The sequence below is a fragment of the Herpailurus yagouaroundi genome, unplaced genomic scaffold, assembly GCF_014898765.1.
Source record: "Herpailurus yagouaroundi ecotype Mexico unplaced genomic scaffold, PumYag 195, whole genome shotgun sequence".
In the NCBI taxonomy this organism is placed as follows: domain Eukaryota; kingdom Metazoa; phylum Chordata; class Mammalia; order Carnivora; family Felidae; genus Herpailurus; species Herpailurus yagouaroundi.
Window position 1 is genome coordinate 1,700,017 of NW_024412426.1, and position 21,583 is coordinate 1,721,599.

Here is a 21,583-nt window from a genome sequence, read left to right on the forward strand (position 1 = left end):
GACAGAAATAGGAAAGACCAGGCAATTTCTATGTCCCAAGTTCCAACCAACCAACCATGGCAAGTCCCAAGTTCCAAGTTTTGTTCCCCACCCGCAGTGGGGAGAAGTTACCACACTGACCTTGAATTTTTTGACTTTGAGTTGCTGGAATCCCAGATGCTAAATCCATGATGTTAAGTTGAACCTACAGAGAGACGGAAAGGGAAGGCCTGTGGAAGAGGTAAATGGGGTGCCCCCAACGCCCCTTTCCACCAATGTTGCACCCCCATCAGACTTCTCTGAGGCCCTTCTCACCTCGAACCTGAGTAGACCATGGATGTGAGGGCTGCCAGCTGCACTGAGGGAGCCAGATGGCCACTGGGCCCTAAATGTGTGTGTGTGTGTGTGTGTGTGTAGACAACCACACCTCTCCATTTAAAAATACAGATATCCCAAGAATTTCCTGATTTCCTTGGGTCAAAAATAATGGTGAGATATACAATGTGCACATGAGGGTTTAGGGAATATTAATTTTCCAGACACCTAGGATGAATGAGAAGGTCCAGGGCCCAAGGATTCATGGATGTGGTAACCACACTCTAGACAACCCCAATTTTAACTATGCTTTTCCTCTTTAATAAAAACCATTCAGGGTCACCTGGGTTGAGTGTCAGATTCGATTTCACCTCAGGTCATGATGTTGAGGTTTGTGAGATCAAGCCCTGCATCGGGCTCCACGTTGATCGTTGAGCCTTCTTAAGGTTCTCTCCTACCCTCTGCCCCTCCCCTGCTCATTCACGTGTGTGTGTGTGTGTGTGTGTGTGTGTGTCTAAAAAAAACAAAACAAGACAAAACAAAAACAAAAAAAAAACAAAAAAACCCCATTCATTGTATGGGAATTCATCTGCATATTCCAGAGTTTTCATATCAACCTTCCACGAATCAGGAAAAAGCCCTGTGTTCGGATCTGGAGTCTCCGGAGTGTGGTTAACAAGCAGATGGGGTCTGCTGTAACCCAGGAGGACTTGCTCCGGGGAAGGAACAAGGCACCGCCCACAGGGAGGGCAGCACTCTGAGCACTGGGTGCCCAGGAGAACAGCTCTGAAGGCTGCTGGAGCCTGAACCAGAGAAGGAAGGACAGAGAACACAGCAGCCCTCCAGCGGCAGCTGCTGGGTGGTGAGAGGAAAGGCAGTCACGAAAGAAATGCGAGAATCTGACCCCAGGTGAGAGGAGTCTAGTTGGGGAGAAAGTTCTGAGCTGTTTCTAGAAGCAGTTTCTCCGTTCCAGCTCAGGGCTAAATTCTGGTGACACAGAGCCCCGGCTTCTACCTGAATTTCCCCAAGGGAGAGGCAGAGGGATTAAACTGAGAAAGCTCATTCTGGTGTGAAACTTTACCAAGGTGAAACCAGAGATCAAATTAAATGTGTGTACTTTGCTCACGTGAACCTAACAACCATCTCAAAGTCCTTGCACTGAAGCAGAGTCAATTTTACCCTCTCCACCGTGGGGACTGTGCCAACGAGATGGAGCGGTGGCTATGGAAGAGGGGAAGAGGGCACGGTTGGATTATGCAGGGCCCTAGATATGGTGTTAAAATATTCCTCCTGAGTAGCAAAGGGGACAAACAGCAAATATTCTGAAAGCGGCCAGAGAGGTCATTATTGGAGGGAGCAGGAAAAACAAAAAGGTGCACCGACGTCTTCCCCAGAGGCTGGGTGACCGTGTGAGCAAATGTGACGTCAGGGACCTCCCCTCCCCCGCCAACCCGTGCCTATTTTTCCAAGTCCCCTCTACCTACCTTCCCCCCGTCCAGATGCCCGTTAGGCCTCTGGGGCAAGGACTGGCACCGAACATCCTGCCAGCTCTGAGGCTGGCCCTGACGGACCCGGGGGAAGACGGAGGCGCAGTCAGCAGCCAGGTACTGGTACACCTGCCAGGTGTTGCCGAAGTCTGCGGACCGCTCAATCAGCATCCCGGCGGGCAAGGGGCCCTGCAGAGGCACAGACAGGGTGGGGGCCTGAGTGAAGAGAAGGGGCCACTGCAGAGACATCATCACCAAAAAGCCTCCTAAAGATGCACTGGTGGTCCCTGAGAATCACAGCGAGGGAAGGAGAACGGGGCGAGAGGGAGCGGGTGGGCTTCAGGGCATCCAGGTCCGAAGGCAGACACCCTGGCCAACACTGGAAAGCCCTATCGGGTTTTCCCCAGGGGGACCGTGAAAAGCAGGAGAACGGTGATCTACATTCCAGAAGGCATGATTATGATCCTAGTTCAGCGCACCATGCAGGTGGCCAGGCCAGAACATTCTCCCACGGTACTTCCCACAGTCAGCTGTCTGGGCCCTCCAAACCTCTCTCCCCACGTCACTGGAGAGGTCTTTCTAGATGACTACTTGACCATGTCACTCCTGCTCCAGGCCCCTCAGTGGATGTGCATTAGCTAGAGATGAAATGCAAGCCTCTCAGCATGACACGTTGTGTCCTTCCACCCTCGGTGGTTTCACCCACTTCTCGTGGCTTTCAATGCGGTCTTCGTGCTGACGGCTCCCAGCTTGGACCGTTTCCTCCAAACAGACCCACATCAGGCCCTGTCTCCTGTGGCAGCGCACAGCCCCCTGATCTCCCAAGTAGGCGCCACCTGATTTCCTTGTTCACTCTCACCTCAGTTAGGCCCTCCACCTATAGACAGAATGTCCTTTTTAAAACATAAAATGGACTGTGTCACTCCTCTGCCAAAAACCCTAGAATAGCTTCCCACTATTTTTTTCCAGCTTATTGAGATCCTATTGACCTCTAATATATGTAAGTTTAAGGTGTCCAACATGATGATTTTTGACACATGCACAAATTGCAAAATGATTACTGCAATAATTAACACATCCAGCCCCTCACATAATTACCATCTTGTGTGTGTGGTGATAAAAGTTAAGATTTAGACTCTTAACCACTTTCAGGTATATAACAGTGTTGTTAAATATAGTTACCAGGCTGTATATTAGATTTCCAGAATTTACTCATCTTGCAGCTGGAAGTTTGCACCCTTTGACCAGTACCTCCCCATTTCCCCCACCCCCAAACCCCTGGCAACCACCATTCTACTCTATTTGCTTGAATTCAGCTTTTTTGGATTCCACATATCAGGGAGACCACATGGTGTTTGTCTTTCTTTGTCTGACTTATTTCACTTAGCAGAATGCCCTCAAAGCCCACCTATGTTGTCACAAAAGGCAAGATTTCCTTCTTTTTTATAGCTGAATATCCCACTGTGTATAGATATATAGCTATAGATTACATTTTCTCTGTCCATTCATCTACTGATGGACACTGGGCTTGTTTCCATGTCTTGCCTATTGTGAATAGTGCTGTGGTGAACATAAGGGTGCAGATATCTCTTCGGAAGGTTGATTTCATTTCCTTCCCATATAGACCCTGGTGGAATTGCTGGATCATATGGTAGTTCTATCTGTAGTTTTTGGAGGAACCTCCATATTATTTTCATTAGTGGCTGCACTAATTTACATTCCCACCAACAGTGCATAAGGGTTCCTTTTTCTCCACATCTTCGCCAACATGCGCTTCTTGTCCTTTAAGACTAGCTGTTCTAACAAGCGTGAGGTGATATATCAGTGTGGTTTTGATTTGCATTTTTCTGATGATTAATGGTGTTGAGCACCCTTTCATTTGCCTTCTGGCCATCTGTACATCTTCTTGGAAGAAATGTCTACTCAAGTCCTCTAACTGCTACTCTTGAATAAATCCTAACCCCTCACCAAGGGTGAAGGGGTCCCGTCTCCTCACCTCATCTCATGCCCTGTGCACCTCCATCTCTTCAAGCCATGGGTCATACCAAGTTCATTCCCTCCTCAGAGACCTTTGTTCGGGTTGTCTCTTCTGCCTGGAATGTTCCTCCCCCTGGTGGGTTCCTTCTCAATTTTTGTTCTCAGCTTAAATGTCACTTCCCCACAAGATTTTTCATACCTATGCATTCTTCTGCCCACATCCTGCCCACTCTACCCCATTCCAGAATTTACTTTGTTTCCTTCATAAATATCACCACAATTTCTAATAATTTATTTGTTGGCTGCCTGCGTTTTCTTCCTCTCCAGGAGCCCAGGTTTCCCAGCCTTTACACTGTCCATATTTGGAGTTGGATAATTCCTTGTGTGGACCATCCTGATCACCACAGGATGGTTAGCAGCATCCCTGACCTCTACTCACTAGACACCACTAGATGTGTAATAGTCACACCCACGGTTGTGACAACCAAAAATGTCTCCAGATCTCCAAATATCCCCTAATTGAGAACCACTACAGTAAACCATAGGCCTCCTTCTCTGTCTTGTGCACAGTTGCACCCCCCAACACCTAACACACAGGAGGCACTTAGTCATTTGTTGAATGAAGAATGGATGGACCTTTAGTCTACTTCCTCCCTCCCCATTTACATCTGCAAACTCGTCTCTCACCAGGTGGTAGCCTTCCACATCCTTACTTCTCACTACCTTATACATATTTTCCCTTCCAGACCTTGTGTGCATTCCCTTGCCCCCTCCTCAATTACATACCTTCTTGCCTCTTGCCTCCAGGCCTTTGCTCTTTATGGGTTTTTTTGCCCAGAATGGACTTTGCCCTTTACCTGGTTATCAGTGGCCTGCAAAGATTCATCTTTTCCTGGGTACATGCTATGACTTACTCCCCAAAGACAGATCAAATTGGATGCCTCACTCTGTGCTCCCCAGCACCTCTTCCTAATCAGAGTACACATCATATCTTCTCACTGTTGGTCCTTTGTCTTCCTGACATACACTGAAGCAGCATGACAACCATGATTCAGCTTTATTCATCTTTTTATCCCTAACACCTGGCACCAAACCTAACATATAACCAGTGTTCAATATGTGTGTGGCAAGAATGGACAAAGGAATGAGTGAGTAATGAAAAAGCAATGTGACTAACAATATCCATCCAGATGAATGTTGCCCTTCAACGCTGTCACCTTTAGAGACTGGGCATTTATTCAGATGATGCTGCCATTTCTCAAAATACTTTTGACCTTTTCTTGAGGAGAGGATCTCAAAGTTAACTTTCTGAGTCAAGTAAGAAATTAGATCCTATTGCATCTTATTCACGGTTCATTCTAACTTCTGAAAATGATTTCACCCTTCCTGATCTAATCTTATTGACCAAGCTTGATCTTTAAGTATTTGACTATTTCTGTAGAAAGAATAAAATCAAATCTTCTCTGAAAAAAAAAATGACTCGTGACAAATGAACAAAAATGTTCCCTCCAAAAGGAGTATCTCAGGATGCTAGTATACAAGCAGAATCCAAAAGTATTCTGGGAAGTAATAGCAGTGAGTGAGTAGATTGTCCACCAACAGGGCTGTTCCAAGAGCACATCTTTCATGGATATGGGCCACTTATTGGCCATTTATTAAACTCAATCTCATCTGCAAAATTATTAAACACATCAAGAATATACACCTGTATAATAATTGACTAGGCCAAGCGGAATTGGTACTTGGCAGAGCTGAATTAATTAGATGGGTCGAGGATGGGGGATGCAGAGAGAAAGTGGATATATATCCACTGCAAGGCCAGGACAGGGAGCCTGGAGGTGCCACTGTGCTCCCAGGAGTGGGCCTCTGTTGTCACCATGATAGAGATTCAGGGTAAGTGTCACCTCAGCCTAGGGAAGTGGCGTCTACCTACCATATGATGCCATCACCCTAAGCCTAGGGAGACAAGGATGCTGTGCTTCCTATAAGCCCAAGCCCAAATGGCCCAGGGTCCCCCTCTCCCATCCACTGCCATCCTTAGGAAGCACACCTTAAAATCCATCATGATGTCTTGAAGCTGGAACCTCCTGTCCAGGTCCAACTGCAGAGAGACAGGATTCACATCTGGAAGGACAAAAAGTAGAAACTTTAGACCAGGAAATTCTACCTTCCCAGCCCTAAAGAAGGCTCTGGACTCCACTAGCTCTCGGAAGTCAGAAACCTCGATCTTCCAATTCTCCTCTTGGAGAGGAATGGTACCAGCATGCTTTTACTTATATTTCCTACTCAAGATCCTATCTGTCCTTGGCCAAGTTTCCTTCCCATCATCTCTTGATGACCCTAACACACTAAGAGATTTCAACTTGTCTGTTCTACAAGCCCCATTCCTTCAACGAGCTCATTGTAATTAATGGGGTGAAATAAAGGCATTTCTTTCTTGCTCCTTTTACCCATTCCTTGACTTCCAGTAAATTCTTCTAGCTACAGCATTCAAAAGTTCTCAAATACAGAGGCGGTAGGTACTGCCTGTTAACCACACATGTCCCACCTCCATAAGAAATGCCTAGAACACCCCAAGGGTTCCCAGGAAACTTCCAGCCACCCCCACGCTGTGGGAGCCTCCACCAGTTTATGCCCTTACAGGTGGCTGGCGCTTACCATTCTGGGACTGCCACCAGCGCATGGGGCCTGAGGATGAAACCACATTCTCCACTCGGTGGCCGTTGTAATTATGAGGCAACCTGGAGTCACACTTGCAACATTTCATCCGCCACTGAGGGACAGGGAGACAAGAAGCCTTGTGAGTGGGGTCCAGGGAAGACTCTCCCTTACGTCCTGAGAGCCTAGAACATTCCCTCTGTGAAACCCTACCCCCAGGGATCCACTGATTTCATTAATACCCTTGGAAGGATTAGCCTCTTAAAACAAGGCTATTGTCATCTTTGACTTTAATTCTTTTGTCTTCCTCCTAACACATAGCAAAGTGAATAGCAAATAGGTGTTACTGCTAGGAAAGAGATGCGAGGTAGCAGCAAAGTCTGGTACAGAACATTGCCTCAAAGAAAAACTTGGAAAGAGTACCAAGAGCAAAATGAAGAAAAGATGAGGGATTTGCATGAATGTAGCATCTTCTGTGTGCTAGGTACAGGCTGGAGAGTTTTAGATCTCATCTGACCTAATCCTGGAGGCCTGGAGAAAACTGGGTTTCTGAGCATGAGGGAGAGGGGACACAGCAAAAAAAGGACAAGGGAATTTGGAGTTCCAGTCCTAGCTCTGTTACCCCATCTTCTAGGCTCAGTTTTCTCCTGTGCAGGTAGAGTGGAGGTTAGAATACAGTCATTCAATCATTCAGCAAATATTTACTGAGTGTGTACTATGTGCTAGACCCCGGTCTGGGCCCTGGAGTTATACTAGTGAGCAAAATGAAGACCCTGCCCTCAGAGAGCCAACATTCTAGTAACATTTGGATGATCTCAAAGGCCTTCCAGCACTGACATCTGAGACTTGAGGACCCTTCTCAGGTTTGGCATTCCCTACCCACAGGAGAGAATCTAAGGGTCCCCCACCAAGTGGAGCTTTGTAGGTAGGTGGTCCCAAGGCCATGTTGCAGCCTTGGGGCTCAGGGCAAGAGTTCTCACATGAAGATCGAGGCAGCCAAAAAGGAAACAGCCTCACTGGGGAGCTCCCCCCCAAATCACACCTTCCTTGGCCTGCCCAAGCCCTGAGGTGACACAAGTGACACAAGAACTGAACCCCATGGACTCCACAGCAGGTGGAGACCAGCAAGCAAAAGAATAGGGCCATAGAACATGACCCTTGTTCTTTAAGTTTATGCGTGTGTGCGTATGTGCGCATGTGTGCATGCACACGTACCCCCCCACAGAGACAGCACAACCTTGTCCCAGCTCCCCCATGCAACACAAATAAACTCTGTTTTCTCTGCGTAACCAAGGCACCAAACCTTGTGCCCAGAGTAGAGAACACTATTCGGAAGGCTCCATATTCATCCACAAGTAGAAGCAAGGCTTGGACAAGAATCTCCTTCTGGGTTGGGACAACCATATCTCCAAACACCCATGCTTCTGCTTTCCCCTAAGGCCTCTACTCACCAGAACCAGGGGAAAGCTCTGGTTTGTCCAAGGCCTTTCTGCTCCTGAACCTCTAGCCTGACCAGGGAAAGTGATAAGCCAATAAGGCTGATGTGATGTCTTAGAACGGGTAGTGTCCCCTGCACTAATTAACGTGACAGATCAGTCCCAAAGGGATTGAGTTAATATGCTGAGCCTGTGCCTGGGGTTATGGGAACTCCTTGCCCAACACCCATCCTCCCTCCCCACGGCTGACAAAGCTTGGGACAGGGCAGAAGGAGAAGGGGAGCCAGGAGTCCTGGTTCCTGGAAACTCTACTTCCCACCCCACTTTCCAGTTCTCACCTGCATATGAGAGAATTGTCACCCATCCTGCTGCTCAGAGGTTTCTTCATCACGACCAAACGTGTTTTATTAAACAATAATTTTTTGGTATTTAATGTTCAAATAATGGCTGGCATGCACGCTCTGTATGGAGCACTCGATGCCCTGTCCTTTCCTTGCCCAGCTACATTTTCCTTCAGGGTTCAGATCTCCACTTGAAATGTTGGGCATTTATTGTCTATTTATTTGCTTATATTGTTTGTTTACCCTCTGCCTCCTTCTGCTGAACATATATACTCCACGAGGGCTTCCTCTCCTGTATTCCCAGTGCTTAAAAAAGTGCCCAGCACATAGTAGGGCCTTAATACTTAATGAATAGCAAATACTCAATGACTGCTAACATTGTTATTACTAAACATTCCCTTACTGCAGTCATGGAGTTTAAAACGAGGGGTGGGGAAGAGAGGAGGTAATAGAACATCAACATTATGTGACAGAGAGCTTACTGTGGGCTAGGTACTGTACCCAGGTAATAAGGAGTATTTTTCCATTTTACATTTGTGAAAGATGAGGCTCAAAAGGCTAGTGAGTTTTCTGCTGATAGCCAAAGTCGGCACCAACACAACACCAGAGAGGGTCCCCTACCAACCCCCCCTCCTCTCCCTCCTCTCCCTCCTCTCCCTCTTTCCCTCTCCCTTCCTCCATCAATGTTGCCCTCTCACTTCTGCTAGGAAGCCAGGTGGGTCCACAGACATCACGGAAGCACAGTAAAGGGTGACAATCTCTGTCTCACTCAAAGGGCTTGGCCTCACCCTGTAGCTGACCATGGGGGAATGTAAGGTGGAGAAAGCACTTTGGGAAGAAAGCTGGTTTCTCAGGCTGACCCAGCTCAGTTAACACAGAAACTGTAGATGTGTCAGTGGCTGAAATAAATACCTGAGCACTTAAAATAATCCTTTCTGGGCAAGAGAAGCCTCTTGCTGGAATCTGACTCTCCTCCAGAATCCTATTTTGGTCCCTGGCAGTGAGCATGCCCTTCTCCCCACTCTGCGCAGCCTCTCAGGGGCAAACTTTTCCACTCCCCATCCTCCGTCTACACTCAGCACATGTCCTGCAGAGAGACAAGGGCCAGCTGCCTTCCGGCCGCCTGTCACCAGAGCTCTCTCCTCAGCTCTGCTGGGACCCGATCCCAGCCTGTTCCCCGGCCAAGCGAGCACCAGAAACAAGGCTCTTTCTTTCCTCAGGCCTGGGGCACAGGGGCTAGAACAACTCAACCTGGAACTGAAAAATGACCTTCATGGTCCCAAAAGATGAAATATTATGTAACTATTAAAAAGATTGGTCACAGGAAGTTTTCAATGACATGGGGAAAATGCTTACCATATTTTGTTTTATGAAGAAAAACAGTTGGGAATAAATGTATATAGGTCATGATCATATATATATACACATATATATATGATGTATACATATATCATATATATATATCATATATATGTTTAAAGGAATATAATATAAATATAAATAAATATAATATAAAAGGAATATATATATATATATTTTAAAGGAATAGAAAGTGTTTGGAAGGACATATACCAACAGATTAGGTTGAACAGATGAAATTACTTCAGCCAATCTGACCTACAAAAATGGCAATGGCATGCAATTTAACCTAATATATCTGGGTAATAGGATAATAAGGAACTCTTTTCCTTATATGTTATTCTTTAATAATTTTAAACTTTAGTACCTTGGAGACACACACACACACACACACACACACACACACTTCTATGCCCAGGAAAGTAGACATTATAAAACTAAACAAACTAAAAATCTCCAGGGTGTTCAGTATGGGCTTTTTATCCTGCCTCCTGGCCCAGTCTTCGGAGTCAGCTGGGGGTACCCAGTGCCTGCTCCACTTCCCTTCCACGTGTGCAGACACTGATGGAAGATCAGATACCCTCGTGGGCTTAAAACCTACGTGCTGCTTATCCTAGTAACATAGCTAAAGGAGGGATTTATTACAATCCTTAGAGACAGGCTAAGCCAACAGGCTTGGGCCAGGTATTTTAAGTAGCTCTGCTCGTCAACTAGCTAGCCGGCTGGAGACCTGAAATAGAGCAGCTTATGGCAGAAGCCCATGTGAAGACAAGTTGCTAACTTTCTCTTTTCCTCTGTATCTCAGTTTCCCTTTCTATCTATTCTTGCATGCTTATATGAGTACGTGTATAAACGTGTGTGTGTGTGATTATCAATGCGAGGTTCTTCCCCTCGTGTGTGTCAGGTGCTTCCATCTCTCCCAGAGGTGGAAGGTCTCAGCTGCAGCAGCCTCCCTCTGGGGTCAACTAGTGAGCGTTCTCCTGGCTGCACGACCTCAGAGACGCGGCAGTATTATCAGTTCAGCCTGTCAGGCCTCCAGCCAGTTTGGCTCCTACTTACTCTCCATCTGGAAAGGTTGGGCCTCTTCCCTCATCCTAGAGCTTTCTAGAAGCTCAGCAGTCTGGGGGGGGGGGGGGGGGAAAGAGAAACCCTCCCAGAGAGCTAGGGGGAGAGCAAAGGAGAGAGCAAGAGCCAGCAGGAGCCTGAATCACAGTGGAAATGGGTGGGAAAAGGAAGGTAAACGCAAACCAAAGCTCTGTGCCTTTGCAGAACACAGAGCTAACTCCAGGGGGAAATAGGAAAACAGCCTCTGGTTTTCATGGCCCAGTTCCCTGCCATGAGCAAGCCAGTGGCTGCCTGTGTCTATCTAAGGAGATATCATCAGGGTCATGGCTGCCAGCCAGGGCCAAAAGAAAGGAAGCCGAGACCAAAAAAAAAAAAAAAAAAAAGAAAAGGAAAGAAAAAAAAATCCAGCTGCCTGCAAGAAAAGACATTCTCTCCACTTCAGCTTCCTCATTGGTAATATGCAGGGGTGGAATGAGATAATGAAGTTCCCTCTTGCTCTAACATGCTATTAGAATTCTTCCCTACTCCAGCTTATCTGCTCAGAAGTTTAAAAACACTCCAAACAAGAATGCAAAGGAAGGAAGAAAAAAAAAAAAAAAGACACTGACCAGATGCTGTACTAGAGCAATACTCTTCTCAGCTAAGTGGGCAGAAGAAGGAGCCCTTAAGGTCATTGGTCAGCAAGGCCTCCATTAAACCCCACTGGGATCCAGAAGCCTCAGCCTTTCTACATTCGTGGATATTGCCAGTAAAGGTCAAAAGTTGGGTTCCACTATGGTGCTGAGTGGGAGGAAAGCCCCAGTTCTATAAGGCACTTTCAACTTCATCTTCTCTCATCATGAAATAACATCTTCACCAAAGCCTTAAGCACTGCCCTTATCACCATCCAAAGTAAGTTCAGTAGGCTGACTTTCTGAAGCTGATTAAAGATGATGTGCACCACACACCCAGAAATTACACTGCACCAGGCTCTCTCCTGAGCACTGTGCATACATTATCTCCTTCCATCCTTCCAAAATCTCTGAGGTAGGTATTTTACATTAAATGATGGGTATACTCATTTGACAGATAAGAAAGCAAGTCTTAGAGAGTTAAGAAATGTGTCCAAGTTCATAAAGCTAGGAAGAGATGAAGCAGGGATTTCTGTCCCAAAGTATCTGCCTTTAAATTTTCTATTCCTGTTCTGATCCAAGGGACACAGTGGTAACTTGGCAGCCACTGGCAGGGACCAGAGTTGGTTGTCAGGATGCTCCCTCCCTTCTTCCTTGGAAAGGACAGCCTCAGCCCCAGCCTGGACCTTTACAGAAACAGAGATATTTCCCTAAACCTGAGTGCAGGGAATCCTTTGCCTGTCTGGACCTCTGTAGGCTCTGCCAGTAACAATGGTTCCTATAGCCTCCAAAGACAAAGAAGTAAAGTAGGTCTGCAAAATGTTGCCTAGAGACTTCTAGAGACCTGAACCCCAAAAGCAATTGAGTGAGAGACCAGGCCAGCAAAGTTTGAGGCCACCTGGTTGGTCCAGGCCTTCCCATCACATCTTTCCCTCCTCTTCTGTACTTTTAGCCTACAAGCTGTGCTTCCCAGCCCATAACAACCAGGCACCCAGAATCTCACATTCCACCAACCCGGGTTTTTCTTCCTTCTGTTAGCAACATTATCCCCCAGTGTCCCTATCCATTTCCTTCTAGCCCTCAAAACTTACCCATCCTGGGTTTCACTTTCTTGGAACCCTTTTCAAAAGCCACAACTCATTTTCTGACAAGCAAACCCTTGTTGAAATATAAATGGTTGATGATATGGTGCCTTTCCCAAGAGCGTTTGTATTTTAAACAAGGAATTCAACAATGCTTCATCCAAAAGAGTGAATCCCCAATGGCAGGAGCTTTGGAAGTTTCAGAATGTCTGAGAGCTTCTGGGAAACGGGAGGGCAGACATTTTGGTTAGAGACAGTCTCAAAGTCTTCTGTGGGCACAGGATAAGGATCTCAGGATATATATGAACATATCCTCTGTCTACACATTAGCCATGCCAAAGGTTAAGAAAACAGACAACTGTCAAAGAAAGTCAGTGTTTGTTGGGGTTTGTGCATGTGGGTGTGGGTGCACTTACATGCATGTGTGCAAGTGTGTGCCTGTATGTGTGTGTGTGTTGGGGAGGAGGGGATGTGAACTGGCTACTGCTCTTCAGCTTGTTTCCAAGAGATCAAAATGACAGCTATTTCGTTTACACAGCTAATTAACCTGAGGTGTGCATTATGTAAAACTGTTATTAAGGCAGCTGAGTAATTAAGTTTTCCCCAGAAAGGGAGGGAGTGGGAGATAAATAAGCATTTAGGGGAGCAGACACAACATTGGAGGAGACATTGTCAGGAGCAGAAATCAGGGCTGGGAAGCTTCCAGGCAAAACCCACTGGTTTCTGGGGAGCCTGCACCAGCCCAGAGATGATCACATGGCATGGCTCAGCCCCTGCCAGTACTTGCCTGAGAGAGACCATGAGGAACCTAAAGGGTCACACACAGCCCAGCCATCTCTGAGAAGCAGGCAGAGATGCTAAAGCTAAGCAAACATGAAGGCCAACTAACCCAACTCCTTTATCTCGCAAATGGAGAAGTGGTGGTCTAGAGGGAACTCATGGGCTAGTAAGGTTCCATCCCTAATCTAAGTGTCACAGCCAAGATCAGAACCAGAGAGTCCTCACTACCGGTCAGGGTGACTTCATTGACCATAATTGTCTCCAGAGTCTCCAACAGTCCACTGCAAATCAGATTGGCAGCAGCCACTTGGAAGCAGAGTGGGCTGGCCCAAGGATGGGTTGATTTCCATAAGTATGTGAGTGTGTGTCCTAATCAGGGAAGAAATGCTCAGGAGTATGATTCACAGATGAGGCAGCCTTTGCACGCAGACACAGGTGCCAGTAGGCAGGTGTGTAAGGGAAGAGGGGATGGAACATTTAGCATCTTGCAGACACTAGCCATGGTCACTTTGCTCATTCCTTTGTACAGTCCTCACAACAACTCATTGGAGTGGGTGCTGTCATTACTCTCATTTTTCCAATGAGGAACTGACGCTCAGGGAGAGCACAGAAGCAAACAAGGATAAGGGGGCAACACAGATGTTCTTGGAGCTTTAGGGAACAGTGAGTTTATCCAGAGGTTAGCTAGGAGCTAGAGGAAGGAGAGCGAGGAAACAGGGCCATCCTGGTAAAGAACAGCCTGGGCCCAAGCTTAGATAGTTAAAGGTCAGGACCAGAGGGGCAAAGTTGGGGGTGGGGTGCCATAAGGCCAAGCTGACCAAGTCCTATGTCCATTGCAAGGGATGCAATATGGACCCCAAAATCTCAGAAGCAAGCTCTTGAGGCTGATGGGGTTTAGCTACTGAGACCAAATCAGGGAGAGGAGGTAGGATGCCAACAGGCAAAGACTGGCACACAAAAAAGGAGCTACACTCTGAGACCAGGAGCTGGGAGAGACAATTTTGGAACTGGAAGGAGTCCCCACTGCTCCTGCAATTCCCATTCCACTGAGTCCCTCTGGGGTGGACAGCAGGGGAATGAGCAGTGCAGAATGTCCAAGAGTCATAAATCTCCAATGAGAGCTTGCATTCGTGCCACATCAGTGGGCAGGCAGCAGGTGCTGGGTAAGGCTGTAATTGGCTCAGGGCTCGCCATGTCACAGAAATAGAACAGAGGCACTAACCAGAAGCTTCGACTTAAGGCAGGTGTGTATATCAGGGCAGGAGCTGGTAGAAAGGGGTGAAGGGGAAAAGGGGGAGGGGAGGGCACTAGCAGTGAGGTTCTGCATCATGTCTCATCTCCAGCCAGGGCTGGCCAGGACACCCCCCCCCATCTCTAAGTACTCAGAAAACTCGACACCTGTGTGTTTCCATCAGAAATTTGGGGTCCCAGCACACACCCAGGCCCTCCCAATAGCTCACAGAGATAACAAGTGTCACCACATGAAGTATCATGAAAATAGATTGAGACAGTTTATATAAACCTCTTACTATGATGTCTGGGACACATAATATGTGCCTAATAAATTATAGCTGCTATACATACCATTTGATGATAGAATAAATTAAACTTAAAAACTGGAATTGGAACTCAGCAGAGTTAAAACACTGATTCCTAATTGTCATCACACAGCCACCACAGCACCCAGTGTGTGTCTTTAGTGTATGTCTTCATGGCTGCCACCCAACAGCCTCTAGGAGGTGAGACAGGAAAGAGAGAGGATGAGAAATGACATAAGGGAGGAGTGGAAGGTAGGGGGAGAGAAGCTGGTTTTCAACAGTCAGCTCATTTCCAGAGAAAGTTGGGGCCAGGAGCAAACCTGCAGACACTTTCATCTAACACTCACTCATGGAAGAGGAAGGAAGTCTTGGAAAGGGGTAATATCTTGCCACAAGTTAGTGGCAGACCTGGGACTACACATTGCATTCAAGATGCCCTATCCTCTACTCTTGAAAAGAGGTTGCATGGCTTTATTCCCCCTTATAGAAAAGGAGAAAAAAAAGCCAATCCTTCTCAACTTTCACAGCGGCAAAATAGCTGATATTTATCCATCCCCAGGGTTGCAAAAGTCTAGACTTCTCTTTTGCAAGCACCACTTTGCTCTCAGGGGGCTATTTAAGAGCAGGGAAGGGAGTTGGCACCCTGGGCATCTGAGAGAGGCAGAGGGCCGGCCAAGGTGAAGCCAAAAGCCCAAGGCTTTGGGGACAGAGGCTGTCCAGACAGGGCTGGGGTTGAGGGGACATGCCAGGACAGGGGCTCTGACTTCTCCTTGCTTCTCCTTCCAGAAGGCAGGCCAGCCTGAGGAAGGAGGTCAGCAGAAGTCTCCCTGAAATTTTTAGACATACCCTAGTAGCATGATATTTTGAGGGTGTGTAGGAAGGGGGTGGCTAAAACCATTCTGTTGCCTAGAAAGCTCAATATTTCCAGGTCCCTTGATGTGTGTGGAGTAATCTGGGCCCACAGGGAGTACTTGTCTTATGCTGGCCATCTTACCCAACACTGTCAAACAGGGTTTCCTATATCCAACTGGGTGAGCAGCAGAAACCACAGCCATCTCTGTTCAGTGCCTCCAAAGCCACTACCCAGTACCATCTGTCATTAAAAGTAGACAAGAGAACACTGGTGACGAGAAGGCCAGGGAGGCCCAGAGGCGGTATCAGATGCCACCTCCATCATCCCAAGGACAAGGACTGTCTGGAAAGAGGACACCACAGGCTCTCTGTGAACCCAAGTCTCTTTCATGGCAATGAATCTCTCTTACTCCCCTTCTGTCTGTTTCTCTCTTTCTCTCTTTTTCTGAAAAGACTAGAGATTCGAGGAAAACCACTTCCTCACCCACTCCTTTGTCCAAATCTTTGTCTTTGGGGCAGAAAGATGGCCAAATGAGACCTGCAGCTGGGAAACAAGAAAATGCTAAGTGATTTCAACCTTGGTAAACATAAGGCACCAAGAATGATCCCCACCTTATTAAAGAGAAAAGAAAAGACGAGCGCCTGGGTGGCTCAGTCGGTTAAGCGTCCAACTTCGGCTCAGGTCATGATCTCACAGTTCGTGGGTTCGAGCCCTGCGTCAGGCTCTGTGCTGACAGCTCAGAGCCTAGAGCCTGCTTCAGATTTGGTGTCTCCCTCTCTGTCTGCCCCTCCCCTACTCGCATTCTGTCTCTGTCTCAAAAAATAAACATTAAAAAAAAAGTTTAAAAAAGAAAAGAAAGCCAAAGTTCCTACAACAAAGGTCCACAGGCATGTAGAAGAAAAAAAAAAAAACACAAAAGCTCTTTTAAAAACTCAGTTTCCTAATCAGGCAATGTCAATTGACAGGTCCTAGCGTTTGAGTTTCTGGATTTGTTCAGCTTGTGTTCTGACTTATCAGCTGAGCTGCCAAACCTCCTTTATGGCCTCATCACTTCTTGGTCTATCCTGCTGATTTATGTTCTCCAACAGCAGTTGGGATGTTTCCCACTTTGCCTGAGTGGACCAACGAGGCTGAGAGGTAAGCTGGCTCTTCATACATGATAGTTGCAAAACACAGAAGGTAAACTCCAGCTTATAATCATACACTGTCCCGCTAACTCTGTCCACTCATATCCCAACACTGGCCAAAGAGATGGTGGCAAACGAGTAACCATGGCACAACTTAGCTCATCCCACAGCAAGAACACAACCCAGTGCACACATCCCCCCACCTATGCTCCATCAGCCTTGACTTCATCCACCACAGACATGTTAAACTCTACGTACTAAAGGATCAATACTCATCCCATTGTCTGTTCTCCAGACTTGAAAACCTGTCCTGCCCATGCCCAAGGACTAGGGAGAGATTTCAGTTTTATAAGCAGAAGAAGAAAAGAGCCATCCCGCTAATTCTGAGTACATTTTCTCTTGCCCAATGAAGGAGAAAATTCTGTCAAGGCAGTGATCTGGCCTTATATGTTTCTTGCATTCTCCACAGTGCATGAAGCTGGGGCTACACCAAGTACATTCCAGGCATTCTGTGAACAAATGGCAGACTCACACACAGCCCAATCTTGCCTTTTCCAGCCCTGGAGGCCATGGTGGTAGGGCCTACCTCGCCATACTGGGTGCAGTAGGTCTCAGGCTTGGTCAGTCCACAGGTGGATGAAGCATGGAGAAACCGGGTCCTCCCAATGAGCAGGTCCCCAAAGGGTGGATAGCAGGCCCCACGGGAGCAGGCTTGCTGGGCACACAGGAAACTGGGCAAGACTGAAATCACAAGGGTGCTAAGATACAGCCTAGAGAGAGGAGGGTCCACCAGGCCACCCAGTATCCCCCAGGGAAGCATAAATCAGCTAGACTAGTATGCTCCCACTTGGTGGTGGTGGTGAGGATTGCAATCCTGATGCTGCTAGGTAAACAAAACAAAACAAAACAAAACAAAACAAAACCCTGATTTCATGTTCCATAACCCATAACTTAAAAAGGAAAGGAGGGGAAACACTGGCAACCAAAAACCCTGGATGATCCTGAAATGTGGCATCCATATGTGGCTTTTAGAGTCAAGTTGCAGGCACATGCTCAGCCACCAGGACATACTCCTCAATCTCTTCACTTGCAGCCTGGCCTCTGTCAGCAACCAAAACAGGGCTGGCTGCTGGCCATTTGTGCAACACCAGGAGATGCCTGCATTCTTTCTACTCCTTTATCTGCAAAGTTGACCCAGCCATACTTAGTGAGTGCCCAGTTACAGACCACTGTAAAATCAAGCCATGATGGCTCTGGAACCAGCCAGAGTGAAAGGCTAGGAAATCAGCTGTGCAGGGCACTTGGGAAACCATGAGCCACCCTCAGGTAGAAATAAGAAGACACTTAGGAACCTCTCATCTTCTCCAAAGGCCCAAATGAGCAGGGAAACCTCATGGGTGCCCCAGTAGACAAGTGCTCCAAGCTCAAGGACTACAGGGTGACAGATGATGTTCGTATTTTGGTAAACTATCCTCTTACCCATGGTGTCACCTCCCTGCTATATAACAGGGCTTGGAAAGACGGGAATGGATACTTACCAAAACCCAGGAGTAGGAGTGGCCTCATTTTCAGCCAATAGGGGAATCCCCACAGAGGCCCTCACCTGGGACAGAACAAAGCAGCTTGGATTAAAAAAATCCATAAAACCTCTGGGGCATACTAGCCCCCTTTACCTAGGGTCTTGACCTAGGATACTTCCGAGCAGCAGGTACATTTGTAGCCAAAAGCTTGGAAAATGTCAGAGCCCTGAACCCATGTCTGAGCTGGCGTGTGTCTCACAGCATAACCTGGGAAAATGCCATCACCTCACAGACTTCGTCTTCCCCCCACTGAGATGGAAGGGAAAGAGGCTTGGCCCTACCCTGCCCACACAATCGTGGGGAGCAGAAAAGGGCTGGGCCCTTTGCAGAAGAGGAGCTATAGAGGCCTTGTTACTACTCCAGGAAACAGAGTTGGCCTTTCTCAGGGCTTGGCCCAACATCCAGGCCCAAAGGTGAGTGGGTCAAAGTGACTGAGGGCCTGGAAGCGAGCTATCTCTGCCACTGCCATGGTCTCCAGTACCACCCAGGCCACCCTAAGGGTGAGACTGTGGTGGCCACAATTCTGGGCTAAGCAGGTAGCTGGGATGTGATGGGAAGAAAGGGGAGCCTGGCAAAATTTAAAAAGTGAATGACGATTTCATCTGAACTGAAAGCAACTCAAAATGTCTCCCATTTTGGCCCCGGCGTGCAGGAGGGAGTCCCCAGAATGGGGATTCTGGAGGCTGAGGCTGGATACTCAAAGGGTCCCTCCAGGGGACAGGCAGGCCTACTGTGCTGAGGCAAGCCCCACCCCAGCTCAGGCAGTGCCCAACTCTGTCTTCGTTTGGATGTGTGCCCTGCTCCAGGGACAGCCACAAACTCCCTTGGCTGGGGTGGAAGAATGAGGCGGGGGGTGGGGGTGCGTGCAGGACAAGGCATGGCCACAGAGGAACCTGGGGACGCTCCTGGAATCTTTAAATTATACATCCTAATTCATCAAAATTGTTTTCCAATCCCTCCCAGAAGATTCAGGGGCCCCAGGAGGAGATGGGTGGCCTGATGTTGCGCAGCTAATCATGGCCTAAGAGAAGACCCGTTTTTTGGTTTTTCATCCAGTGCTATCTCTGTGCTTCCACTCCCGGGCTAGAATCTTCCACGACTAGGCATCTGAGTGGCCCTTGGAAGAGCTCTAGCTGGGCCAGCCCACACTTTCTACTACTCTTTGTGCTCAGCCCCGATCTGAAGCTGCTTTTTTATGTCACCGAGACTCTTATCAGATGTGAAAAAGCAGCCCAAACAATGGCAGACATTTAACCTAGCCTTTGGAGGTGAGCTTGCTTGCTTGGGTGAGCTCCCAGGAAGGAGGAGGCCCTGAATCAGGCCCTGTAGTCAGGCCCCAGACACCCAGAGATACAGACAGCCCTTCCCCCCCTTCGTCTGGCCCTCACCGGGCAGGTGAAGGCAGGTGAAGACAGGTAACATACCTTGCTCCGTGCTGCTTGCTCTTTCTCCAGATGGCCTCTGAGAGCACCCCTTGAATGTGGGGGCTCCTCTCCTGGCTCCCAGTTTTTAAAGAACGGCCTCACCTCTGGAGACTCCCTGGCTGGGCGTAGCCCACTGCAGGGCGGGCCTCAGGAATCTGGCGGCCGGCACGCCCATCTGCCGTCACAGCACCCCCCCCCCCCCCCAGGACAGGACTGGGCAAGTGGGTCGGCCTCAGAGGCCTCACAGCGAGCTCATCGGTCCCTGGCTGCCCATGGGTGTCCTAGGTGGGGGTGGTTGAAGGGAGCCACTGCAAACAGAAAGCACCAGACAAATGTCAGTGACTCCAGGGGGGCAGGGAACGGCACTCACATTGTGATAGACACCACACTTGGCACTTTCCCAAGGCCTTATAGGGGTCAGCTTCCTCTTGTGTCCTGGACCACCCTGGACAGAAGACCAAGCAGAGGACACAAAGGTCAGGGCTGTTATACAGGGTATTATTGCCCAGACCTGTTACTGGGCTACAAGGGGAGGAGAACTAAACATCCAGGACCCTGGAAAGCACCAGACCCCTCCCAAGGAGGGGGGAGGGGAAGTGGAAAAACCCTACTTCGTGGGGAATTTGCAGACCCTTTAGGTTCATCAGGAAGGGGTCAAAGCCCAAGGAAAGCTTAAGGGGAATAAACAGGAATAAACTCTAAATGCCTACCCTCCGGCTCCCTCTGCAGGTTGGCAGGGAGCCCCAGGACAGGTAACTACCTGTGAGTCACTGCCCCCAGCTCAGTAAGGGCTGGTCTCGGGGCCCCACCCTTCCAGGGCAGGAATGCCAGCCTGCAGGGCCAGAAAACAGACCTGACCACAAGTGGTGGAAGGAAAGGTTAACCACAACTAGACCCACTTCCCCTGTCTGCCCCCTCCCCCCACCAGGCCTGAGAACACAGCTTCCTTTGTGGGATTCTGGGTGCACCCTTGCCTTAGGGCCCTTAGGCTGAGAGCCACTGTAAATGGTAGTAACAGACTCAGATGGAAAGGCTGGTCTCAGAGGACACTCATCCCCCAGGTTAGGGTCAGAGAGGGCTTTTAGAGAGATCTGGAAGGTCACCCAGTCCATATCTTGGCACTGTTGAACTGGCATTGTCTTTTTTTTTTTTTTTTTTAATTTTTTTTTTTCAACGTTTATTTATTTTTGGGACAGAGAGAGACAGAGCATGAATGGGGGAGGGGCAGAGAGAGGGAGACACAGAATCGGAAACAGGCTCCAGGCTCTGAGCCATCAGTCCAGAGCCTGACGCGGGGCTCGAACTCACGGACCGCGAGATCGTGACCTGGCTGAAGTCGGACGCTTAACCGACTGCGCCACCCAGGCGCCCCGAACTGGCATTGTCTTGGAACACCACTCGCTGCCTCAAAGTTTCTATTTAAAGGAGACTCTTAACTATCCAGTCCAGTCTGTCAGTGTCTCCTAAGCAAGAAGTTCTCTACAGTTTGAGGGGTAAGTCCAAGAAATTGGTTGGAGAACCCTTACGGGGAAAATGTAGAATTTTGTGGATTAAACCGGGCGTTTCTAATCTTAGGTTCTAATTTAGTCCAGTAAGCTTAGGTGGGCATGGGAAGTACTATAATTAGCAAATGGGCAATAAGTTATTTACACACATAACAAACACTCCAATAAATGTTAGTGTCTTGACCCCTGTAAGAATTCCAGTGAAATCTGGTTTAACTCAACAAGCCAGAGTCAGTACGAACAGCTCCCCTACATGGGCCAGCCTCTGCAACAAGAACACAGAGAGACCCCCATCACATCCTCCAGAGAAAGGTCACTGCTGACACCCACCCCACCTCCTGGGGCTTAGAGTCCACCCGCCTGGTCTGTGTCTCCCCACTTCTCCAGCTCCCTGAACTCTAAGCTTCCAGGAAGTCTTCACCCTCCTGGAACTGCCCCATCCCTTGCCCACCACCAGGAAAGAGGA

The 21,583-nt window shown here is 48.2% G+C and overlaps 1 protein-coding gene across 5 annotated transcripts in view; it reads right to left on the bottom strand.

Moving 5' to 3' along the window:
• Window positions 1-21,583, bottom strand: part of LAMB3 (laminin subunit beta 3) — a 62,619-nt gene that overhangs the window by 18,005 nt on the left and 23,031 nt on the right. For all 5 annotated transcript variants that reach the window (XM_040446329.1, XM_040446325.1, XM_040446326.1 and 2 more), the window contains 7 exons: window positions 19,613-19,920; window positions 18,147-18,211; window positions 17,195-17,349; window positions 6,417-6,531; window positions 5,809-5,882; window positions 1,779-1,970; window positions 121-184 (listed from right to left, as the gene is read on the bottom strand). In XM_040446329.1, the coding sequence (XP_040302263.1) occupies window positions 121-184; window positions 1,779-1,970; window positions 5,809-5,882; window positions 6,417-6,531; window positions 17,195-17,349; window positions 18,147-18,174 (628 nt within the window). In that variant the 5' untranslated portion in view covers window positions 18,175-18,211; window positions 19,613-19,920. The remainder of the gene's footprint in view (window positions 1-120; window positions 185-1,778; window positions 1,971-5,808; window positions 5,883-6,416; window positions 6,532-17,194; window positions 17,350-18,146; window positions 18,212-19,612; window positions 19,921-21,583) is intronic.